An 18,777-nucleotide genomic window follows, 5' to 3' on the forward strand; every position below is an offset into this window, starting at 1 on the left:
AAAAGCCAGTACAATTCTGTAGTACCTGCTGTTCATCATATTGTTTACTCATCTTCCTAGGCACGCAACTACTCCTTCATGGCACTTAGGCTTGGTCACGTGATTGGGTTCTGGCCTATGGAGTGTGAGTAGAAGATATGGCATATTTCTTGGCTGGGCCCAATAAAACTTCCCATTGGCTGTCCTCTTTGCTCTCTCTGCTTTTGCTGTCAGGCTGATGATGCCCAAGGTGACCTTGGGAACCACTCATTGGTGATGGGAAAGACTGACATCCCGAGTCTCTGAGTGACGGTATGGGACAGAGCCCCGCTGCCACCAATCTGAAACCTCTTTGGACTGTTCACATGAGCAAGAGATGAACTTCTATTGTGTTTAAGCCATTGTGTATTTAGCATTCTATTTATTATTACAGCAGTTAGCCTTCCTTAACTTTTATGTACTGTTTCAATTATCTTTTACTGAGTAACAAACTACCCCCAACATTTAGCGACTTAAAACCACAGTCTTAAGTTAACTCATGATTCTGTGGGTCAGAAATTTGGGCTCTTGCCCCTGCTTGTTCATGTGGCTACAGTGAGCAGGTGGGCAGCTGGGGGCTAGTTGGTCCAGCATTGCCTCACTCACATATCTGGAAATAGGTGCCGACTGGACCATGTGTCTCCAGCAGGCCTGCCTGAGATTTTTCACATGTTGGTGGAAGTGTTCCCAGCAGCAAGAGAGGGCAAACCCCAATCTGCAAGTACGTCTCAAGCTCCTACTTGCATCGTGTTTGCCGACGTGCCATTATCCAGTGTGAGTCACCTGCGTAGAGGGCAGTATGATTTTTTGGGGACTATTTACTGCAGCAATCTGCCATATGTACAAGAGTTAGGCAAATCATTTACATATATACGACATCTTAGTCACATATTTAATACCAGAGTCCCACTCTGAGACTGTTTTCATAACCCCTGAATCAAGTTCTATTTAATAATATCTGATAATCATTTATTTTTTACTTTTCAGGTCTATATATGAGAATAAAATATTTTACCAATACATCATACATTTAGGTTAGTAGAATTGGGATTTAAAGAAATGAACCCAGTTTCATCTTTGCCATTAACATTGAGCTCCCTTTGTTTTAAGTCAGATGCACTAACCCTCCCTAGACTCCATATCCCCTCTGAGCTACTGTCATGTCCTGTCCCCTTCACATCATATTTCTTTCTTTCCTTTTTTTTTTTTTTTTTTTTTTTTTTTTTGAGACAGAGTCTTGCTCTGTCACCACCCAGGCTGGAGTGCAATGGCACGATCTTGGTCACTGCAACCTCTGCCTCCCAGGTTCAAGAGATTCTCCTTCCTCAGCCTCCGGAGTAGCTGGGATTACAGGCACCCACAACCACGCCCGGCCAATTTTTATATTTTTAGTAGAGACGGGATTTCACCATGTTAGTCTTGCTGGGGTTGAACTCCTGACCTCAGGTGATCCACCCGCCTCAGCCCCCAAAGTGCCGGGATTACAGACATGAGCCACTACGCCCCAGCCCACATTGTATTTCTTGAAGGATATCCTCATCTTCCAGTTATTTCTCAATCCTTTTCAGTCTGGCGTCCTTGCATTAATTCATGAAAACAGCTCTTATGAGGGTGACCCATGACCTTCCTGTCACTAAATCCATGGGCATGAAACTTTCTTACTGGTGGTTGACTTCTTCTCAATACCACACCACCATCCCTCTGCTTTTCCTTCAACCTTTCTGGCCTTGTCTTAGTTTCCTTTGAAGAGTTATCCTCCTTTACCTTGTCTTTAAGTGACAGAATTCCTCAAGACTCCGTGCTTTGTCTTTTCTCACTCTACTCTTGCCCTAGGTTGGCCTCATCATTGACCATGTCTTCAATACCATCTATATCCTGTTGAGTCCCAAACTTGTTTCTCTACCTTGGGCCTCTCCGTTAAGCCTCAGCCCTGTGTATCTCCAGCTGTTTATCTCACGGGCACCTCAAACTCAATTTATGTCCACACCGACCCTGTGCTTCCTCCTCACTCAACCTTCCCTCCAAACAAAATCCAGTTCTTTTCTACTAGTTTCAGAATGACCCCACAATCCAAAAGCCTGTGAATCATCCTTGACTCCCTGTACCATCTCTGCCCCCTGTGCCATCCTTCGCCCATTCCCGTTGTGCCCCTTTCTTTTCTGGGAAAATCTCCCACCGTGAGTCATCTGGGTGGTTGACAGTGCCCCAGCTCCCACTGTGAAAGACAAAGGGGCTAACGTCCTCCCTCTCTCTGTCTCCTAGCAGCTGAAGCATTGCCTGTGACCGGACGTTGGTTGATTGGCTGTGTCTGCCAAGAACTTTGCATAGTGAGAGTAAAACCAAGAAGGTACCATTAGAAGTCATTCATGAATGTATCAGTGGAGTTCTGGCTGTGTTGATCCTGCTTCGTGTATTTCTTAGCCTTCCAGAACTATCTTGGTTCCTGCCCCACCACATTTTCCATGCTGGTGTGCTAGCCCCCAGTAGATTTGTCCTACAAATGCCCCCATTTGTTTAAGATACCCAGAGAAGGGTTTTGTTATTTGCTACCAGAAAAGCTGTGACCAATACAAGCACTGACGTTCCAGGTGGATTCAGATGCCATCACAAAATTTTCTCCACTAATCGAAGACCCAGCCACAGAATGCACAAAACAGCTCTCAAGATCTCTGCATGCAATATCAGTGCCCATGAGTCCCTGTGGCCGTTTCTCAGTCCTGCCCATAAGCCACCATCATCTCTGCCTCAACTTCTGCGAGAGCCTTCCACCTGGTTGTCTCATGAGGTCCTTAACCCATTCTTCATACTGCAGCCAAAGCCATCTTTTCAGAATGTAAACCTGATGGTGCCACTCCTCTCTGATGAAATTGTGCAGGGGCTTTGCATTTCTGTGAAAGACCAAAATCCTTAAACTTTTCTGACCTTTACTCACAATAAGAAATACAGTTTATATTGAAACTCAGTACACTTGATGTATATTTTATAAAAGTATCATAAGACAATACTTACCCTTTATTTGATTAACAAATACTTGCATGGCAGTTACTGATTGCCAGACACTGTTCTTGGTGTGCTGCGAGTAGTAACTCGTCTCTAGTCCCCGTAAGAACCCATGCGATGCACATGTTCTTATGACCACTTTAAAGCTAAGACCACTCGGGCACAGAGAAGTTCAGTTGCTTGTCTGAGGTTTTACAGTTAATGAGTGGCAGTCTGGGTCCAGACCCGGGCTTGTCACTGCTTCTTGGTGCTACTCTGTGGTGGACTCTGATATTCTATTCTGTTTCATTTTTTAAAAACAGAGATTGGGCGTATACCACATTACTTTCACAACCTCCTAGCAGGTCACAGTATACAGTTTAAAAAACACTGGCCTCTCTTGGGGTGGGCCCCTACCTTGTATTTCCCAGCTCTACCTATGCCGTGCTCCTCCTTGAGTTCTGTGCTCCAGTTTTCATGGCCAGGCTCCTCAGAGCCATGGGGCCTTGGCCCATGCTGTTCATTTACTGAACCTCACTGTCCTCCCTGCAGATCGTGTCCTTGATTCCAAGGGAGATCAGTACACCTATGATAGGCCCTGAAACCCCTGCACCTCTCCTCGGGCACTCATCATGGTTGCAGTTTGGCAGTTATCCGCTTGGTGGTTTGAATAAATATATCCATCTTCCCCGCTAGACTGTACATGCTGCGAGGGTAGGGTCTCTGCGTGTTTTTAGTTCACTGTTGAGAGAGGTGATCTGCCCTGAGTCCTGAGCATCCAGCACATTCTTGCTGGGTATGCACACAAGGCGAGGTCCTCACCACTCTACTCAGGCTGCTTCTCAGCAGACATTATGTTTGCAGCAGACAACCTGGAGGATAAAGTAGTAGCTCCCTCCAGTTCAGAGAGCAGACTTGCTGCTGCTTGCTATAAAATGGCAGGTTCCTCAAGCTCAGTGTTTTTCAGCTGCCATGCAAAGCCACTGTATGCGTAGCATCCACCTGTGCCCCAGCACACGGTCTTCGTGGGCACAGTGGCTGATGCAGACATGCTCGTGCTCATGTTGTCTACCGCTCTGTGGATCATAAAGTCTTGCGCTTCTGACCCAGGAGGCTCGCGCCCTGTGCCAGCATCCACAAAACAGTAACAGTCTAACTTGCTAACTTGCAAGTAGGGTGAAAAGTTCAGACATGACACTAACGATTTCCTATCAGCCAGCACAGTACCTGGCCTAAAGCAGATGTTCAGTATTTATTTGTGAAACAAATGGATGGTTGGATAGATAGAAAGTGGATGGACTTTGAGCTCTGCTTAAGGCATTGCAGGGATCAAACCCTTTCAGAAATGCCAACCATACTCTGGAATGATTCTGGAACTCTGGAGAAGACAATTGAGGAGAACTGAAGATTATCTTGACCTGAAATTTCTCATCCTTTGTGTTTCTAAGTAAAGTTTTTGGATCAGCCAGCTCCTTTTCTGCTATTAAGCTATCTGACATGCATAGTCCTGTGAAACAGTTGCATTTTATTCTGAATTACCTGAATGAGTCTGATGTCCCCAACACCTAGCGAAGCTCAGCAATGAGGCATGGGGTGGGCTGATGTGGGAAGTAGGCAGCCGGAGTGGCAGAGGCCTGGGTGCTATTTTAAAAGGGAATTCTGGGTATCCCTGGGTCTCTTAGAGGGGGAGTTCAGGAGGGGGAACTGGAAAGTGAGAAAGGGAAGTTGGCACAGCAGCAATGCCAAAGTTAGCCTCAAGTTCTCCCCAAAGGCCAGGTGGCAGTAATTCAGGACATGTTGCAGAAATGATCCCTGAAGCAGCTGGGACCAGAAAACTTCAGACAACAACTGTCCCCGCTAGGAGGGCCTGTTCCCCTTTCACAAACAGCACCGCTTCTCCTAACATAAGCACTGTTCTTGCACACAGATAAAACTGTCTTTAGGATAGAGTGAAAAGAGAATAAGAATGTTAAATTTGTAACTATTAAGATGTACTGAAAGTTGAATAATGTGCAGAAAGCAAATCGCTGTTCACAGAGAGAGAGGGTGATAGAAACGTTCTTGAAGACAGCAAGTGTGAGAAGACTTATCTAGGGTTTGATGAGATTTTCAGCAAGAGCTTTATCATCCCCACAGGGGCAAAATTGATTCTTGGGAGACAAAAAGGAACTTAGATATTCGATGGTTTGTGGCCTTCAGAGGGCTGCAATTGTACATAAACAGAAACACAGTGTATCAGTGGTATTAAAATTTCAGGATGGGAGAGAGATTGGGGAAAATATCTAAAATATCTCCTTACAGGGGTGATAATGAAAAGCAATGGACTAGAGGATTCAAGTGAAAGAGTTTTGACCACCAGTGAGTCCTCCTGGGAAAGTGAATTGGAAACAAGCTAAGTGCATTTTCTCAGCAGAAGGAAGAAGATCTTACACGTCACCTAATGAATATCCACTTGGGAATCTGAAGGCAGCAGTGGGCAGCTGAGCCGTCCCCACAGCTGTTCGGCAGGCGATGAGCTTACTGGCTCCAGGAAATGTCAGTGTGCTCGGGATGCAGCTGATGGCCTCAGGCACCAGGCCAGTCCCCGGACACACCAGTAGGATGGTGGCAATAGAGGGTGGAAGCTAAGATTCCAGGAATTAGCCCACCCACTTCCTTCCTCCCTTTCTGTTCTGTTCTCATCTCCCTCCTTCCTAGTCTTCTCTCCAGCTTGCTCATTCATTTTTACTATAGGCAGGGGAATCAGGAGCAATGTTCATCAGTGAATGAAAGGAGTGCTGGACAGAGAACCACATTCTGACATCAAAGAAAGAACCTTCAATCATATGATTTTAGTGTGGAAAACCAGATGATACACTCTAACATCTATGAAATCAAATCAAAATGCAAATCGGTTTATGATTTTCCTAATCTATGTTTCTGGATATGTGTTCACTGGGACACGTGGCTCCTTAACAGGATAAGACTGAAGACAATTTCAAGTATAGACAATAGTTAGTTCCAGTCCCACAGGTATTCAGCCTTGGAAATGACTTCTGGTCTCTGGGCTTAAAAGACCGGACTTTGCTATCAGTTTGAAAATGGCAGTGTCACGGAGGGGCTCTTAATGTTAGGAAGGGTGGCCTGGCAGAGCCTCCTGTTTTATCTTGCCCTATCCCTGATGCTCATTAAGGCAGTGCTGGAGGAAAAAGCTCTCATTAGGTAATAGGAGTTGCTACTGGGGACTGTTTAAAGTGCTTTACACCTATTAATTCATTTACTCACAACCAGACAATTCTGCAAGGAGAGCACTGTTTTATAAACTCTTATGGATGGGGAGCTCAGATACAGAAAAGCTAAGTCATTCGTCCAAGATCACACGGCTTCTGGTCGCACCAGGATTTGAACCCAGATCCTCAGTCTCCAGAGAACTTGCCACAATAGTGTTCTTTTAATGTGCCCTCAGCCGACTCTTGCACTTACTGATATCTTTGAACTCATGAATGAAGGGGCTTAAAATTGTTTTTAACACAATGTACTTTGGTTTGAGTCTTATGTAAATAGAACAATGTGCCAGTCACCAGACCCCATGCACAGTTGAATCCTTTGGCCACTTACATAATGGATTAATTACTGGACACGTGCTGCCCTCTTGTGATGAAAGTCACTCAATTGCAACCTTCTCTACTTCTCTGGAATGCACCCACTTACTTCCTTTGTTCCAGTCTCATGGTTGGGGGATGGAGGATCTGTAGCCAGTGATGAAGCTGTTGGCTCTGTAGAGCCAAGATGTCACCTGCCATTCTGCAGGGTGCTCCCGGGCTGTTGGCTCTTTAGAGTCAAGATGTCACCTGCCATTCTGCAGGGTGCTCCCAGCCTGTGACTCCAGCCATGAGACATGACCACAGAGTCCTGCAAATTTTAGCACCTGGATATAGGAGAAAAGATCAGGCTTCCTGAAGGAACATTCCCCATCTGTGTCCTTGGGGAAAGAGCTCCATCTTGCTTAACTTGCCCTAGCAGACTGGAACCAGTGATAGTGACAGGAGGCAGCCAAATGCCTAGGCAAATGGGGCAGGTCCCAGGTGAAACTCCACCTTAAAGCCAAAAAACGGCCTGAGGGGTGAAAGACTGGATTGCTAGTCCCTGATGAAACCCACAACCCAGAGTGAGAACTTCTGTTCCTGTTTGCCCACCCTTTCCTGATTGATTCTTTTTTTTTTTTTTTTTTTTTTTTTTGAGAAGGAGTCTCACTTTGTCTCCCAGGCTGGAGTGCAGTGGCGTGATCTCAGCTCACTGCAAGCTCCGCCTCCCGGGTTCACGCCATTCTCCTGCCTCAGCCTCCCAGTAGCTGGGACTACAGGCGCCCTCCACCACACCCGGCTAATTTTTTGTATTTTTAGTAGAGATGGGGTTTCACTGTGTTAGCCAGGATGGTCTTGATCTCCTGACCTCGTGATCCACCCGCCTCAGCCTCCCAAAGTGCTGGGATTACAGGCGTGAGCCACTGCGCCCGGCCTCCTGATTGATTCTTTCTGAATAATGCCTTTTAACCAATCGAATGTTGCCTTTTCCAATATTACCTATGACCTGCCCCTTTCCCATTCTGAGTCCATAAAAGCCCCAGACTCAGTCACAGTGGGAGGGCTTTCCCACCTTCAGGTAGGGGGACCACCCCTGTATCCCCTCTCCACTGAAAACTGTTTCATCACTCAAACTCCTCGCCTTGCTCACTCTCCGATTGTCAGCATATCCTCATTCTTCTTGGGAATGGGACAAGCACTCGGGAACCAGTGCACAAGCCAGACTTGTCCCAGGCAGGCCATCTCCTGCAGCAGGTAGCATGACTGAACAAGGCCCAGGTGGGGCATCTCCAGCTAGAGGTCCCTGGCTTGCAAAGTGGCCAAGAAAAAAATCCTGTGTCACTAGGTAATAGATTTGGCAGAAAAGGTGGTCAGTTGCAGAGTGAACTGAAGGTCACAAACCCTTTCAGAACAGAGGGAAAATAAAACCAGACAGAAGACCTGTGTTCTAGTTCTTGTTCTACCAGTAGTTAAAGTGACCTTGAGTGAGTATCTTTCTCTCTCTGACACCAGTTTCCTCACTGGGAGAATGAGGAGATTGAAAACTTAGATATTGCCAGGCAAAACATTCTGCATTTGCCTAGATCCCTTCCCTGAGGAGTTTTGTGTTGCTTTTTTTATTTTTATACAAATCCTGATTAATAAGATACATATTCATATTATTAGTCCTCAGTTTCTTCATTCAGGAAATAATTCTACTTCACAGGGTCATTGGGAGGAAGAAGTTTTTATTTGGCCTGATGTTCATGGGTTTAGCCAGGCTGGGTTTGTTTAGGCAAAGCAAGGACACATACACATATTTATAAATGAAAAGGTTTTAAATCAAGGAAAACTGATTTTTAAGATTCTGACACTTGCCCACTAGTAAGTGGTTATCTTCAATGGTGCCACTTTAAAACAGATGTTGATGTGTTCATTTATTCTTCCCTGCAGTCAGTCATTGGCATAGCACATGTGTGTGTGTGGGAAGTGCCTGAACACTGGTCTGGTGTGAGTGTGAGGGTTAGGGCAGGGAGTTTTATTCTATTCAAAGGAGACACTGCTGGCTTCACATTACATTGGTCTCTAATTTTCACTTGCTTCCAAACTTATTACACCCTTGACGTAGGTTAAAAAAATAATATTTCATAGCAAGGATCTGGTTTTTTTTTTGTTTCTGGTTTTGTTTTTATTTTGAGATAGGGTCTCTGTCACCCAGGCTCACTAACAGGCTTGACCTCCTGGGTTCAAGCGGTCCTCCCATCTCAGCCTCTGGAGTAGCTGGGACCACAGTTGTACATCACGATACCTGGCTAATTAATAGCAGGAATCTTTGCCTTGATAATCTTATTCCAAAGAAATCACTATAAAGAATGTTTTAATTCCACAGAAATATTGTCTATAGTGACCACCACCACAGTCAGCCTGGAAACTTGAAGGTCTAACCTGAATATCTGGAATATTATTAAGCAAATTCTGAAACTGGTAGAATATATTAATAATTATAAAGACTAACAATGTGGGAAAATGACAAAAATCACTGCTAATGTACTCTGTGATTATAGCTATGTAAAAAGATGTCTCAAAGTAGGCAAAGCGTGGAAGATTACATACAAACATTAAAATAGCTGTGTTAGTGTTGTGTTATTATAAACATTAAATTTTTCCCTTTATGACATTATTGACAAGGCCAATCCCCCCTAAAATGGAGTATTTTCCTATTTGGTGCCACCAAGCCAATACACAAAATCGAAAGCGTGCATCTAGCAGTGCAGGCTTTATTTGATGCCCATAGAATTGAGATGTGGGAACCTGGCTCACAAATCAACTTCTTAGCCCGTGAGGGATAGGGCATCCCCCTATGACAGCCAAGAAATCACAAATATAGGACATCCCTGATGTGAGCCAGGAAGTCACAGATATGGAGCATCTTTAATGAAGGGGCTGGGGAATTAAAAGCAAGGGGGAAAATATTCATGTCTTTTCTAGGAATTAGGTAGATAACTTCTTAGAACCAGAATTTTTGTCTCCCTTTTTTGTCCTTTTATGGTTTCTTCTGGCCATTGTCATGGTGATTGTCTGCTGTCTTGGCACTGGGGGGAGTGTCATTTAGCATGGAAATTAGATTATAATGAAGTTAGAGGTTCTTCAGAGGTCAAGTGAGCTGCCATCTTGGATCCCACCATTCTTAACTGCTTTGATCATGATGGGGAGCTTTTAACTGCAGACATCCTGTTTCATAACCAGAGTTAAAGTGGGGAAGAAATTTACTTAGGTCACACAGGCATTACACTGGGTAACAACATTACTTTGACAACAAAAATAGATGCACTTTATAACAGAAAAGAGTTCAGGAAAAAATTGAGACACTTTAATATTTGTTATTGGCCTGAAAAAGCACCCGAGTAGTCATGGGAAAAATTAGAAACTTGTTTAACATCTTTGCACTTACTTTATAATATACTAAATATTTTTATTATAGGTCAGAGGGGCCTATAACCTTTTCAGTATTTAATGTCTCTAAGAGTCTTAAGCTGGCCTTGGGTGCAGTTCATTCCATTTTAAGGTTGAGTAGGTAGTGCTGGGATGTCCCTTGGTAACATGAGTCTTACCCTCCTCACAATGCCATTCTACTTTCCTAAAATTCTTCTTCATGGACTTGGGTTAATGGTCATGGCTTTGCCTTTCAGCTTTACAGCAAGGTTTTTTTCTTGTAAGGAAGCAATTGGTTACTGGAAACAGACCTGTGGTCCACCTGGAAGTGAATCAAAATATGGATGAGCAGAAAGCTCCTTCCCACTTGGCAAAAGCTCATGGGCCTGGCTCCATGGGGTGGTGCCAGCTCCTGCTCTGCTCTGTTGTGCAGCGAAGACACAGGTGCCCCCCGTGTTCAGTGAGTTGACACTTAAATGGCAGTATGCTCTTTGGTAATAATAATGAAAACTAACAGTTAACGCTTTTCACTGACAAAGGTAGGATATTGCAGGAAGCTTGATGTTGAATATTTTGGGGTTTTACTTTGAGAACTCCTAGTCCTGTATTTGACCTAGCTGGAAAGTTCCCTGAGCCTACGAGTGAGAAGGGGACAACTTGGGAGTCCCACGGTGAGCAGAAATGAGACCTGCTGGCTTGATAGTAACTGCCAAATGTTGAACAGGACCCTGTGCCAGGCTTTGTGCCAGCTACTTTCCATGACTCATCTAATCCTCTCAACAACCTTTTGAGTCAGGTTCTGTCAGTTTTTTCGAGGAGGAAATCAAGATTCTGGCCGTCTTAGACTGCTCCAAAGCCACACAGCTGGGCACTCCAGAGAGCTAATACCACGTGGCCACACAGTGACTCCACATGGCTTTTTAAAGAAGTTCCATATCAGCATGGACCTGACATAACTGCAGGGATGAAATATGGGAGCTGAAGCTTCTTTCCCAAAATCAACCAAGATGTCCTGTAGAAAGAAAGAGTCATAGCCCTCGTTTACAGAATTTTTTTTTCAATTGTCTTTTTCTTGAGTAGGAAGAGTCTCCATGTGTCTGCTCAGAAGCTCAGCTGTTTCTAATAAGAGAACCTTTCCATCGAATTAGGAGCCTGATCTCAGTTTTACAGGAGGAATAGAAAATCTACCACTTGCTGGTTGGACGCAGTTGCTAACGCCTGTAATCCCAGCACTTTGGGAGGCCGAGGTGGGTGGATCACGAGGCCAGGAGATCAAGACCATCCTGGCTAACATGGTGAAACCCCGTCTCTACTAAAAAATACAAAAATTAGCCTGGCGTGGTGGCAGGTGCCTGTAGTCCCAGCTACTCGGAGGCTGAGGCAGGAGAATGGCATGAACCCAGGAGGCAGAGCTTGCAGTGAACCAAGATCACATCACTGCACTCCAGCCTGGGTGACAGAGCAAGACTCTGTCTCAAAAAAAAAAAAAAAAAAAAAAAAAAAATCTACCATTTGCCATCTGGACGATCAAAGTATTTCCAAATAGAATTTAAGTCAATACCATGCAAACTCTAATTCCCTAGAGGCAGCAGTTTTAATTTTGATAGTCTCTAGAAGCAATAACATTTAGTAGTTTCTGAGTAAATTTTAGACTCTCAAGGGTTTAGTTTTAGCAGTTTAATAAAATGTGAATTTCATCTGCTAAGAAGTGAACTTCGTGGTAAGATTTGGTGAGTCTGAGGTCTGTGGCCTTCCCCCTTTGACCTTCAGTGGGCCATACTCATTCCCTTGTTCTTTCTGGGCATATTTGCTGCCCAGATTCTGCAGTGAGAAGAGAGTTGCTGCCTTGGGGTGATTATTAGGTGAATACTCAGGTCTGGGGTTGGGAGGGACATGGTAGGAACCACCAAAATTGAGCCTTTAAGGGAACTGCCACCATGTAGTTGCTTAACTGTACAGGATTTCCCCCCGCAACAGTCCCCTTCCTAAGAGGCTGCTCTACAAAGCCAGGCTTGGACTCCAAGAACTCAGAGGTGGACCACTGGAGGCGCTGCACGCCTTCCCCTGTCACGTGCTGCCCCTGGCAGCTCAGTGCTTCTTGCCACAGGTCTACCTGGGTCCTCCACTCAGCAGTGAACAGCTGAGGAACGGCTGTAGTGGACGTCGAACCTGGCCTGCCGGCCCTACCATGGCATGGTGATGAAGGCATGAACTTTGGCTCACTTGGCCTATCCTGGCACCAGCCACCCCCTACTCACAAGTTATTTCCTCTGAGAAGCCACCTGAAGAGATTCGGAGGCCAGATGGAGAGACTTCAGAGGCTGCCGCAGCCTCTTCCTGTCTCTTGGTAAGCAGAGAGGCCTGTGAAGGATCAAACTGGTAACGCCTCTGGCCTTTGTCAGGCTCTCCTCACAGCACATTGCCCCAGAGCCCCTTCCCCCGTGCGGAGGGAGTCAGCATGGGATTCAGGAGTCAAAGAGTGCTTACCAGGCTGAGTCCCTTCAAAAACTCCAGACTCAACCGTAAGAGTGTTTTCGTATTTTATTAACAAATGAGCTGGCAAGAGGACAAGTGATCTAGTAATATCACCCCCACCCTCATGAGCAGCCACCACAAGCCCACCATGGTGGGAGGTGTCCAACATACTCTGCTGGCCCAGTTCCCAGCTGATGCCCCAAGTCTTGGCGCCAGTTTAGTCACCCTTCAACTGCTCGGGAGGCAGGATGAGACTTCCTCTCTTCACGAGGTAAGGGAGACAAAAGCAGCCATTTGGATGCCAGGGCCACAAAGGCAAGCCATGCCCTGTTTCTTTGTGGGGACAGAATCAATTCTTCCCGAGGCCAGACACTGTAGCCCACGGTACTCAGCCTTCCAGAGGAGGGTCGCCTAGCAGAGAAGCCCTGAGTGGAAGCAGCATTTTGAAGGCATCGTCATTCTTCTTAGACCAGCTAAGAGCTAAGAGGGCATTCTCTGATCTTCGCCAGCAGACAGTGAGACTCCAGGATTAAAATTAAAAGCCTGTGGTGCGTCCTTTCCTTGACACTAACTTTCCACAAAATCTTGGAGGAGTCAAATCCCACACTGCATATACCCCAGTGTCTCCAGCTGTGAAGTCGGACCAGTATCAATACATGGGAAAGTGCTGAGAAGGAAGAAAATATTTTAGGTATAATACTTATCCATCAAACACCTTTTATTCAAGAAGCTTGGCACCAACTTTCTGCCACATCCTCAACTCTTCAATGAAAACAGCAGTGACCAACTCGCTCCCGTTGGTCCCTATGGCAGGCATTGGAATGAGCTGAGGCTGGCCTCCTCTGTTCGGCTCACAGCTTTATTCCTCTAGCTTCAGATAAAAATAATTATAATAGTCAATAAAGTCTCTTCACAGTGTATTTACTGTAACTACAACAGCTCACAAGACACATTCTTTTTCTGCAGAATTGTAGTGGGTACTTAGGGAGTTTGCCAACCAGACCTTCTGCACAGGAAGCTGGCTTGCATCATGGAGGCAGTGGACTCCTGATGGTCCCACCTCCGCAGTCCCCTTTAAGACACTGACACAAAAGACTGCCCGGAGTGGCATTCGCTGCTGAGGTTCTGGGGCAAAAACCCCATGCACAGGAAAGCATCCTCTCAGAAACAGATAATCCGCTTCTCGTCTTCATAGACTTTGGCCTCCTCTGGTTTTATCAGGTTCCCATTTAGGCTGTTGAAAAGGAGGAAGACAAAAGTACACAGATAAAATGTTAAGGACTCTGGCACACTCCTTCCCAAGGTGTGTTCATAGCACACACTCGTGCATCACACAACCCTGAAATTAAGGAACATACCCTTTTCAGATAGTTCCTTCATATTAGCATGGATCCTCTCCAGCTGCCATCGCTTTGTTCACTGAGTCTCACTAAGGTCACCTGTAGCCTCCATAAGCCTGAAGTTAATGACATTTTCCAGGTCTTGGCTTTCTTGGCCCTCACAGGATTTTGGCTGTCCTAACCTCTCCTCTCCCTCCTTCTTAAAGCACTCCCTCCCCTTGGCTTGGTTATATGCCCTGATTTTTCTCCCGCATCCGAGCACTCTACTTCCGTTTCCTTTCCTATATTCTCCTCCATGTGACCTCGACATCTGAGATTTCCTCCAGGCTTGGGGCTAAGCCCTTTTCCCCAACTGATCTCATCAATGCCACAGCCTTGTTCATCTGTCAGTGGAGGCAGTTACCTGCTTGGCATCCTCACTTGGACCTCTCCCCCGCACCTCAAAGTAGCCACACGTCCTAGGGTCGCCTGGCTTAGTGAATGGACCACTCTCACAGGTTACGTGCAGGTTATTAACCTGGGGGTCAACCTGGACACCTTCCTTCTCATCCCCATGTTCCTTGTATCACAAAGTTCTGTCCTAATTCCTAAGCATCTAGAATGCCTCCCTGGAACCTCTCTCTATCTTCAGCCGACCGTCTTGGTCTGAGCACCCATCATCTCTTCCCTGGATCAGTACAATGTTCTACTGACAGGTCATTTCCACGTACTCTGGCCTTCTCCAGTCCAGTTTCCTAGAAGAGCCAAGAATTGGTCTTTTCGCAATGCAGATCTGATCACGTTCCTCTCCTGCTTCAAACTATTCACCGACTTTCCATCACTTTTAGGATAAAGACCAAAACGCGCATCATGACCCACAGATCTTTTATGGTCCAGTCCCTGTCGCCTATCTCCTCAGCCTCCTGTAGTCTCCTCTTCCACACTGTCTGAACCCCAGGGCACAGCAGCTTCTGGCAGTTCTTCACACTCCCTCTTGCCCCAGACCCTTTGCACATGCTGTTCCCTACTCACCTCAGCTGTCTAGCTCCTATTCATCCTTCATGGCTTAGAGTAAGTGCTGCTTCCTCAGAGGGGCCTTCCCTGCAACCTCATCTAAATCAGGTTCCCTCTTGGCCTTCCCCTTTGTGACAGTACCCATCACAGTTGTAATTTAATAATTACGCAAATGATTTTCTTTTTCTTTAATGTGCATCTCGCTTTCTAGACAGCGAACCCATGAAGCCATGTTGTTCACCACCGGATTTTTGGTGCTAGCACAGTCCCTGATGCTCAAGCATTTCGTTAGTCAAGGAATAAATGAAGACACGGTGCTAGTCCCTAGGACTGGAGCAACGACCTTGACTCAGGCCCCACCCTCCCAGAGCCACAGTCTGGAGGTAGCCTCACAGAAAGCTGTTATACTGGAGTGGGATACATTTCTATAATTTATAGTGTTCATTCTATACCTCTAATTTCTGTTCTTAAAGGCAGAACTCACCAAGGGACTTCAGACTTCCAAGTTATTTTCAGAAAGGAATGAGGTAGAAATAAGTGTCAGTACAGATAACAAGTCCAAGGAGAAGACTCACTCTGTAAGTGCTGGCTCCAAGCAGAGCTGCTCCCTGACCCTGGCTCCCCGGCCAGCTCGACCACAGCCCTGTGGCCTGGTGTGGCAGTCCCTGGCAGGGCCAACAAAGCCACGGCCTTCTCAGAGCCCAGTTCCATGAAGTCACACACACAGGAGCATGCTCTGGAGGCTCCCAGAACAAGCCAGGGACCTAAGTGAAGACACTCCCAAGACCAGCATCCAGGCCGCCTGTCCTGCCCTCTCTGAATTGATGGCCAGTTCCCCTCTCCACCCTGACACAAGTGTAGGCCTTGAAGCTGAAGGCTCCCGGCCCTACTCAAATGGTTCCTTGTGTAGGAATGGTGGCCCTCAAGAGGGACACAATGCAGATTTTGAAACTTGACAGAATTTAAAGCAACTGTAGGTCTTTACTACCCGCCTGACCAGCTGCAGAGAAAAGTGGAAGCCGACTGCTCTGCAAACTGTTCTGTAGTCCGGCAGTCTCCTTCCTCTCCCGCTCTGCCTGCTGTCCTCAAAACATAAGACGCAGCAGAAATGGAGTGCCCTGAGGGCAAAGCTCCATGCAAACAGTTCCAGCGCCCTCAGGTGCTTCCCAGGCTGCCGGGCAGGCTGGGCCTCGCAGGCACACAGGCCACGGTGTCTGGTTGGATCTGGGCTCTGTTCTCTATGATGGTGTTTTTCTTTTTTTCTTTCTTGTTTTTTGAGACAAAAAGCACCCAGGCTGGACTGCAGTGGCATGATCCTGGCTCACTGCAGCCTTGACCTCCCAAGCATCCATCCTCCCACACCAGCTTCCTCAGTAGCTGGGACTACAGGCACATAGCACCATGTCGGGCTAATTTTTGTAGTGACAGGGTTTTGCATGTTGCCCAGGCTGGTCTCAAACTCCTGTGCTCAAGAGATCTGCCCATTTTGGCCGCTCAAAGCACTGGTATCACAGGCATGAGCCACCACGCCTAGCCAACAGTGTTTTTCAAAAAAAAAAAAACAAAAAAAAAAACCTTTTGTCTACAACCCCAAATAAGAATTACATTTTACATTGTGAACCAACGCTTATGCAAACACACACCCACTCACATGCAAGCATGAACTAAGATGAATGAAATATTTCCGCACCATGCACATTGCATCCTGATATTCTGTTCTGTTCTGCTTTCTTTTTAAATATTGTTGGTTGCAACTCACCAAACTGATCTGATTTTATGACAAGTTCCAAACAAGTTCTAAAGCAAAGTTTAAAAAACATTGTATGAGGAGCCTATGTTGGCCAAGGAGCCGTTTTTTGTTTTTTGTTTTTAATTGGCTATGAAATTCTCCCCAGTCATGAAAGGAGGACATAGTTAATGAGGAATGGGCACCTGAGCTGAGGGTTTGGGTCCATGGTGAGACTGCCCCTTGGAGCTTAGAGAAGCCACAGTGGGCTCAGGAGCTCCTGTGTTCTTACCAGAAACTGGCTCTGCCTTCTGCCAGTCTCCACATGGGTTGAAGCTTCACATTGGGAAGGGCTGTCTCAGGCTCTGAGGTTCAAAACAAGTTTCCAGAGCATTTACGAGTCTGGGCTGAAGTATCCTGGGCCCTCCATGCTCAGGTTGGGTCAGCCAGCACTTTGGTCACATTAATTGCTGCATCTCCGGCCCCTAACATAGTGCCTGGCATGAAGCAGGTGCACAAGCATGGAGACCGTTGTTTCTATTTGACACCATGCATGCGCTACAGGATTGACTTGGTTTGGCTGTGTCTCCAACCAAATCTCACCTTGAATTATAATAATCCCCACGTGTCAAGGACAGGCCAGGTGGAGATAATTGAATCATGGGGGCAGTTTCCCACATACTGTTCTCATGGTAGTGAATAAGTTTCATGAGATCTGATGGTTTTATAAAGTAGAGTTCCCCTGCACAAGCTCTCTTGCCCACTGCCATGTAAGATGTGACTTTGCTCTTCATTCGCTTTTTGCCATGGGATGGTAAGGCCTCTCCAGCTATGTAGAACTGTGAGTCAATTAATCCTCTCACTTTTATAAATGACCCAGTCTCGGGTATGTCTTTATTAGCAGCATGAGAACAGACTAATACAAGGCCCCTCTCCCAGCATCCACCCAGTCCCACCTCACCCAGGCAATTAAGTTGCTAAGGGAGCTGCTGAGTGGGAAGTGTCTGTGCCTAATGAGAGGCAAGAAAGAAGTGGCATGGCACTCAATGTCACAGTAAAGCAAACTTTTTTTCTTCTTTTCGTATAAGGAAGTTCTCAAAGCAGAAAAAAGAAGTAGATAAAGAGCATAAGTCGGTTCAAGTCAGCCTGGAAATGTCTCACGGAGCCCAGAAAAGGGGAAGAACGAGCTCCAAACTCCTGGCCAACACATCCATCTCTCAATCACTGAGTCCCAGGGGGATTTACTTCCACTAGGAAATCATTTCATTGGCCACTTCCCCCCTCCCACCCAATGAAGGTAGATGGGGGCAGGGGCCCAGGGCAGGAGAGCACAGACTATGGAATCAGGCATTCTGGGCTGAATTCTACCTCTTGTGGTGACCTTGGGCAACTTTATTTCACTGGTCTGGGCCTCTGTCTACATCTGTAAAACAGAGGTAATACCACTACTGCGCAGGGTTGCTGGAGGAATAAACAGAAACCACCCTGCATCGTGCCTTGCACATAGTCAGTGGTGGTGAGTAAACAGTCACTGGTGTTATTACGGTGACAAACGCTGGGATCTTACCAAATCTCTGTTATGCCAGTGTTGTTCTGTAACGCATCTGCTAGCTGGGCAGTCCCCTTAGCTGTGATCTGATTCTGGATAAGCCTGAAAGAAGAACATACCTTGTATAAAATCCATAATACTGGATCAAATTTGACCCCTTCGTGAGGGAGTTGTAAGGGTGTGTTGGGATAAGAGACAAGTTGGTCAGGGGAAGAACCGAGTCTATGTGACTTTGTACTGGCTAAAAGTGTCTAGATCAGATCCACTAGCGTAAAGGACAGCTTGACATTTTTTAAATTTTCTCTTTGTTTTTATAGTGAACACAATGTAATACATGAACAGATGTGTATGTTTGCATTTTTCATTGCAGAGGTGCATAATCAAAATATATGGCGCCGGGTGTGGTGGCTCACACCTGTAATCCCAGCACTTTGGGTGGCCAACGTGGGTGGATGATGAGTTCAGGAGATTGATACCATCCTGGCCAACCTGTCTCTATTAAAAATACAAAAAAATTAGCTGGGCATGGTGGCACGTGCCTGTAGTCCCAGCTACTCGGGAGGCTGAGGCAGAAGAATTGCTTGAACCGGGAGGTGGAGGTTGCAGTGAGCCAAGATTGCGCCAATGCACTCCAGGTGACAGAGTGAGACTCCGTTTCAATATGTATATATATTTTGGAGACCACCAATCTGAACAACAAATTCTAAGAAACACATCGTGGGA

At 46.1% G+C, this 18,777-nt stretch overlaps 2 protein-coding genes across 4 annotated transcripts in view; one reads left to right on the forward strand and one right to left on the reverse strand.

The window, feature by feature from the left end:
• GARS1 (glycyl-tRNA synthetase 1) overlaps positions 1-18,777 on the forward strand; it is a 440,746-nt gene that overhangs the window by 236,628 nt on the left and 185,341 nt on the right. The gene's annotated exons all lie outside the window — the stretch shown is intronic.
• The window catches only part of NOD1 (nucleotide binding oligomerization domain containing 1), a 49,887-nt gene continuing 43,604 nt past the window's right edge, over positions 12,495-18,777 (reverse strand). For all 3 annotated transcript variants that reach the window (XM_050783221.1, XM_050783222.1, XM_050783223.1), the window contains 2 exons: positions 18,073-18,156; positions 12,495-13,680 (listed from right to left, as the gene is read on the reverse strand). In XM_050783221.1, coding sequence (XP_050639178.1) covers positions 13,608-13,680; positions 18,073-18,156 — 157 coding nt within the window. In that variant the 3' untranslated portion in view covers positions 12,495-13,607. The remainder of the gene's footprint in view (positions 13,681-18,072; positions 18,157-18,777) is intronic.

Source organism: Macaca thibetana, chromosome 3, assembly GCF_024542745.1.
Source record: "Macaca thibetana thibetana isolate TM-01 chromosome 3, ASM2454274v1, whole genome shotgun sequence".
Classification (NCBI taxonomy): domain Eukaryota; kingdom Metazoa; phylum Chordata; class Mammalia; order Primates; family Cercopithecidae; genus Macaca; species Macaca thibetana.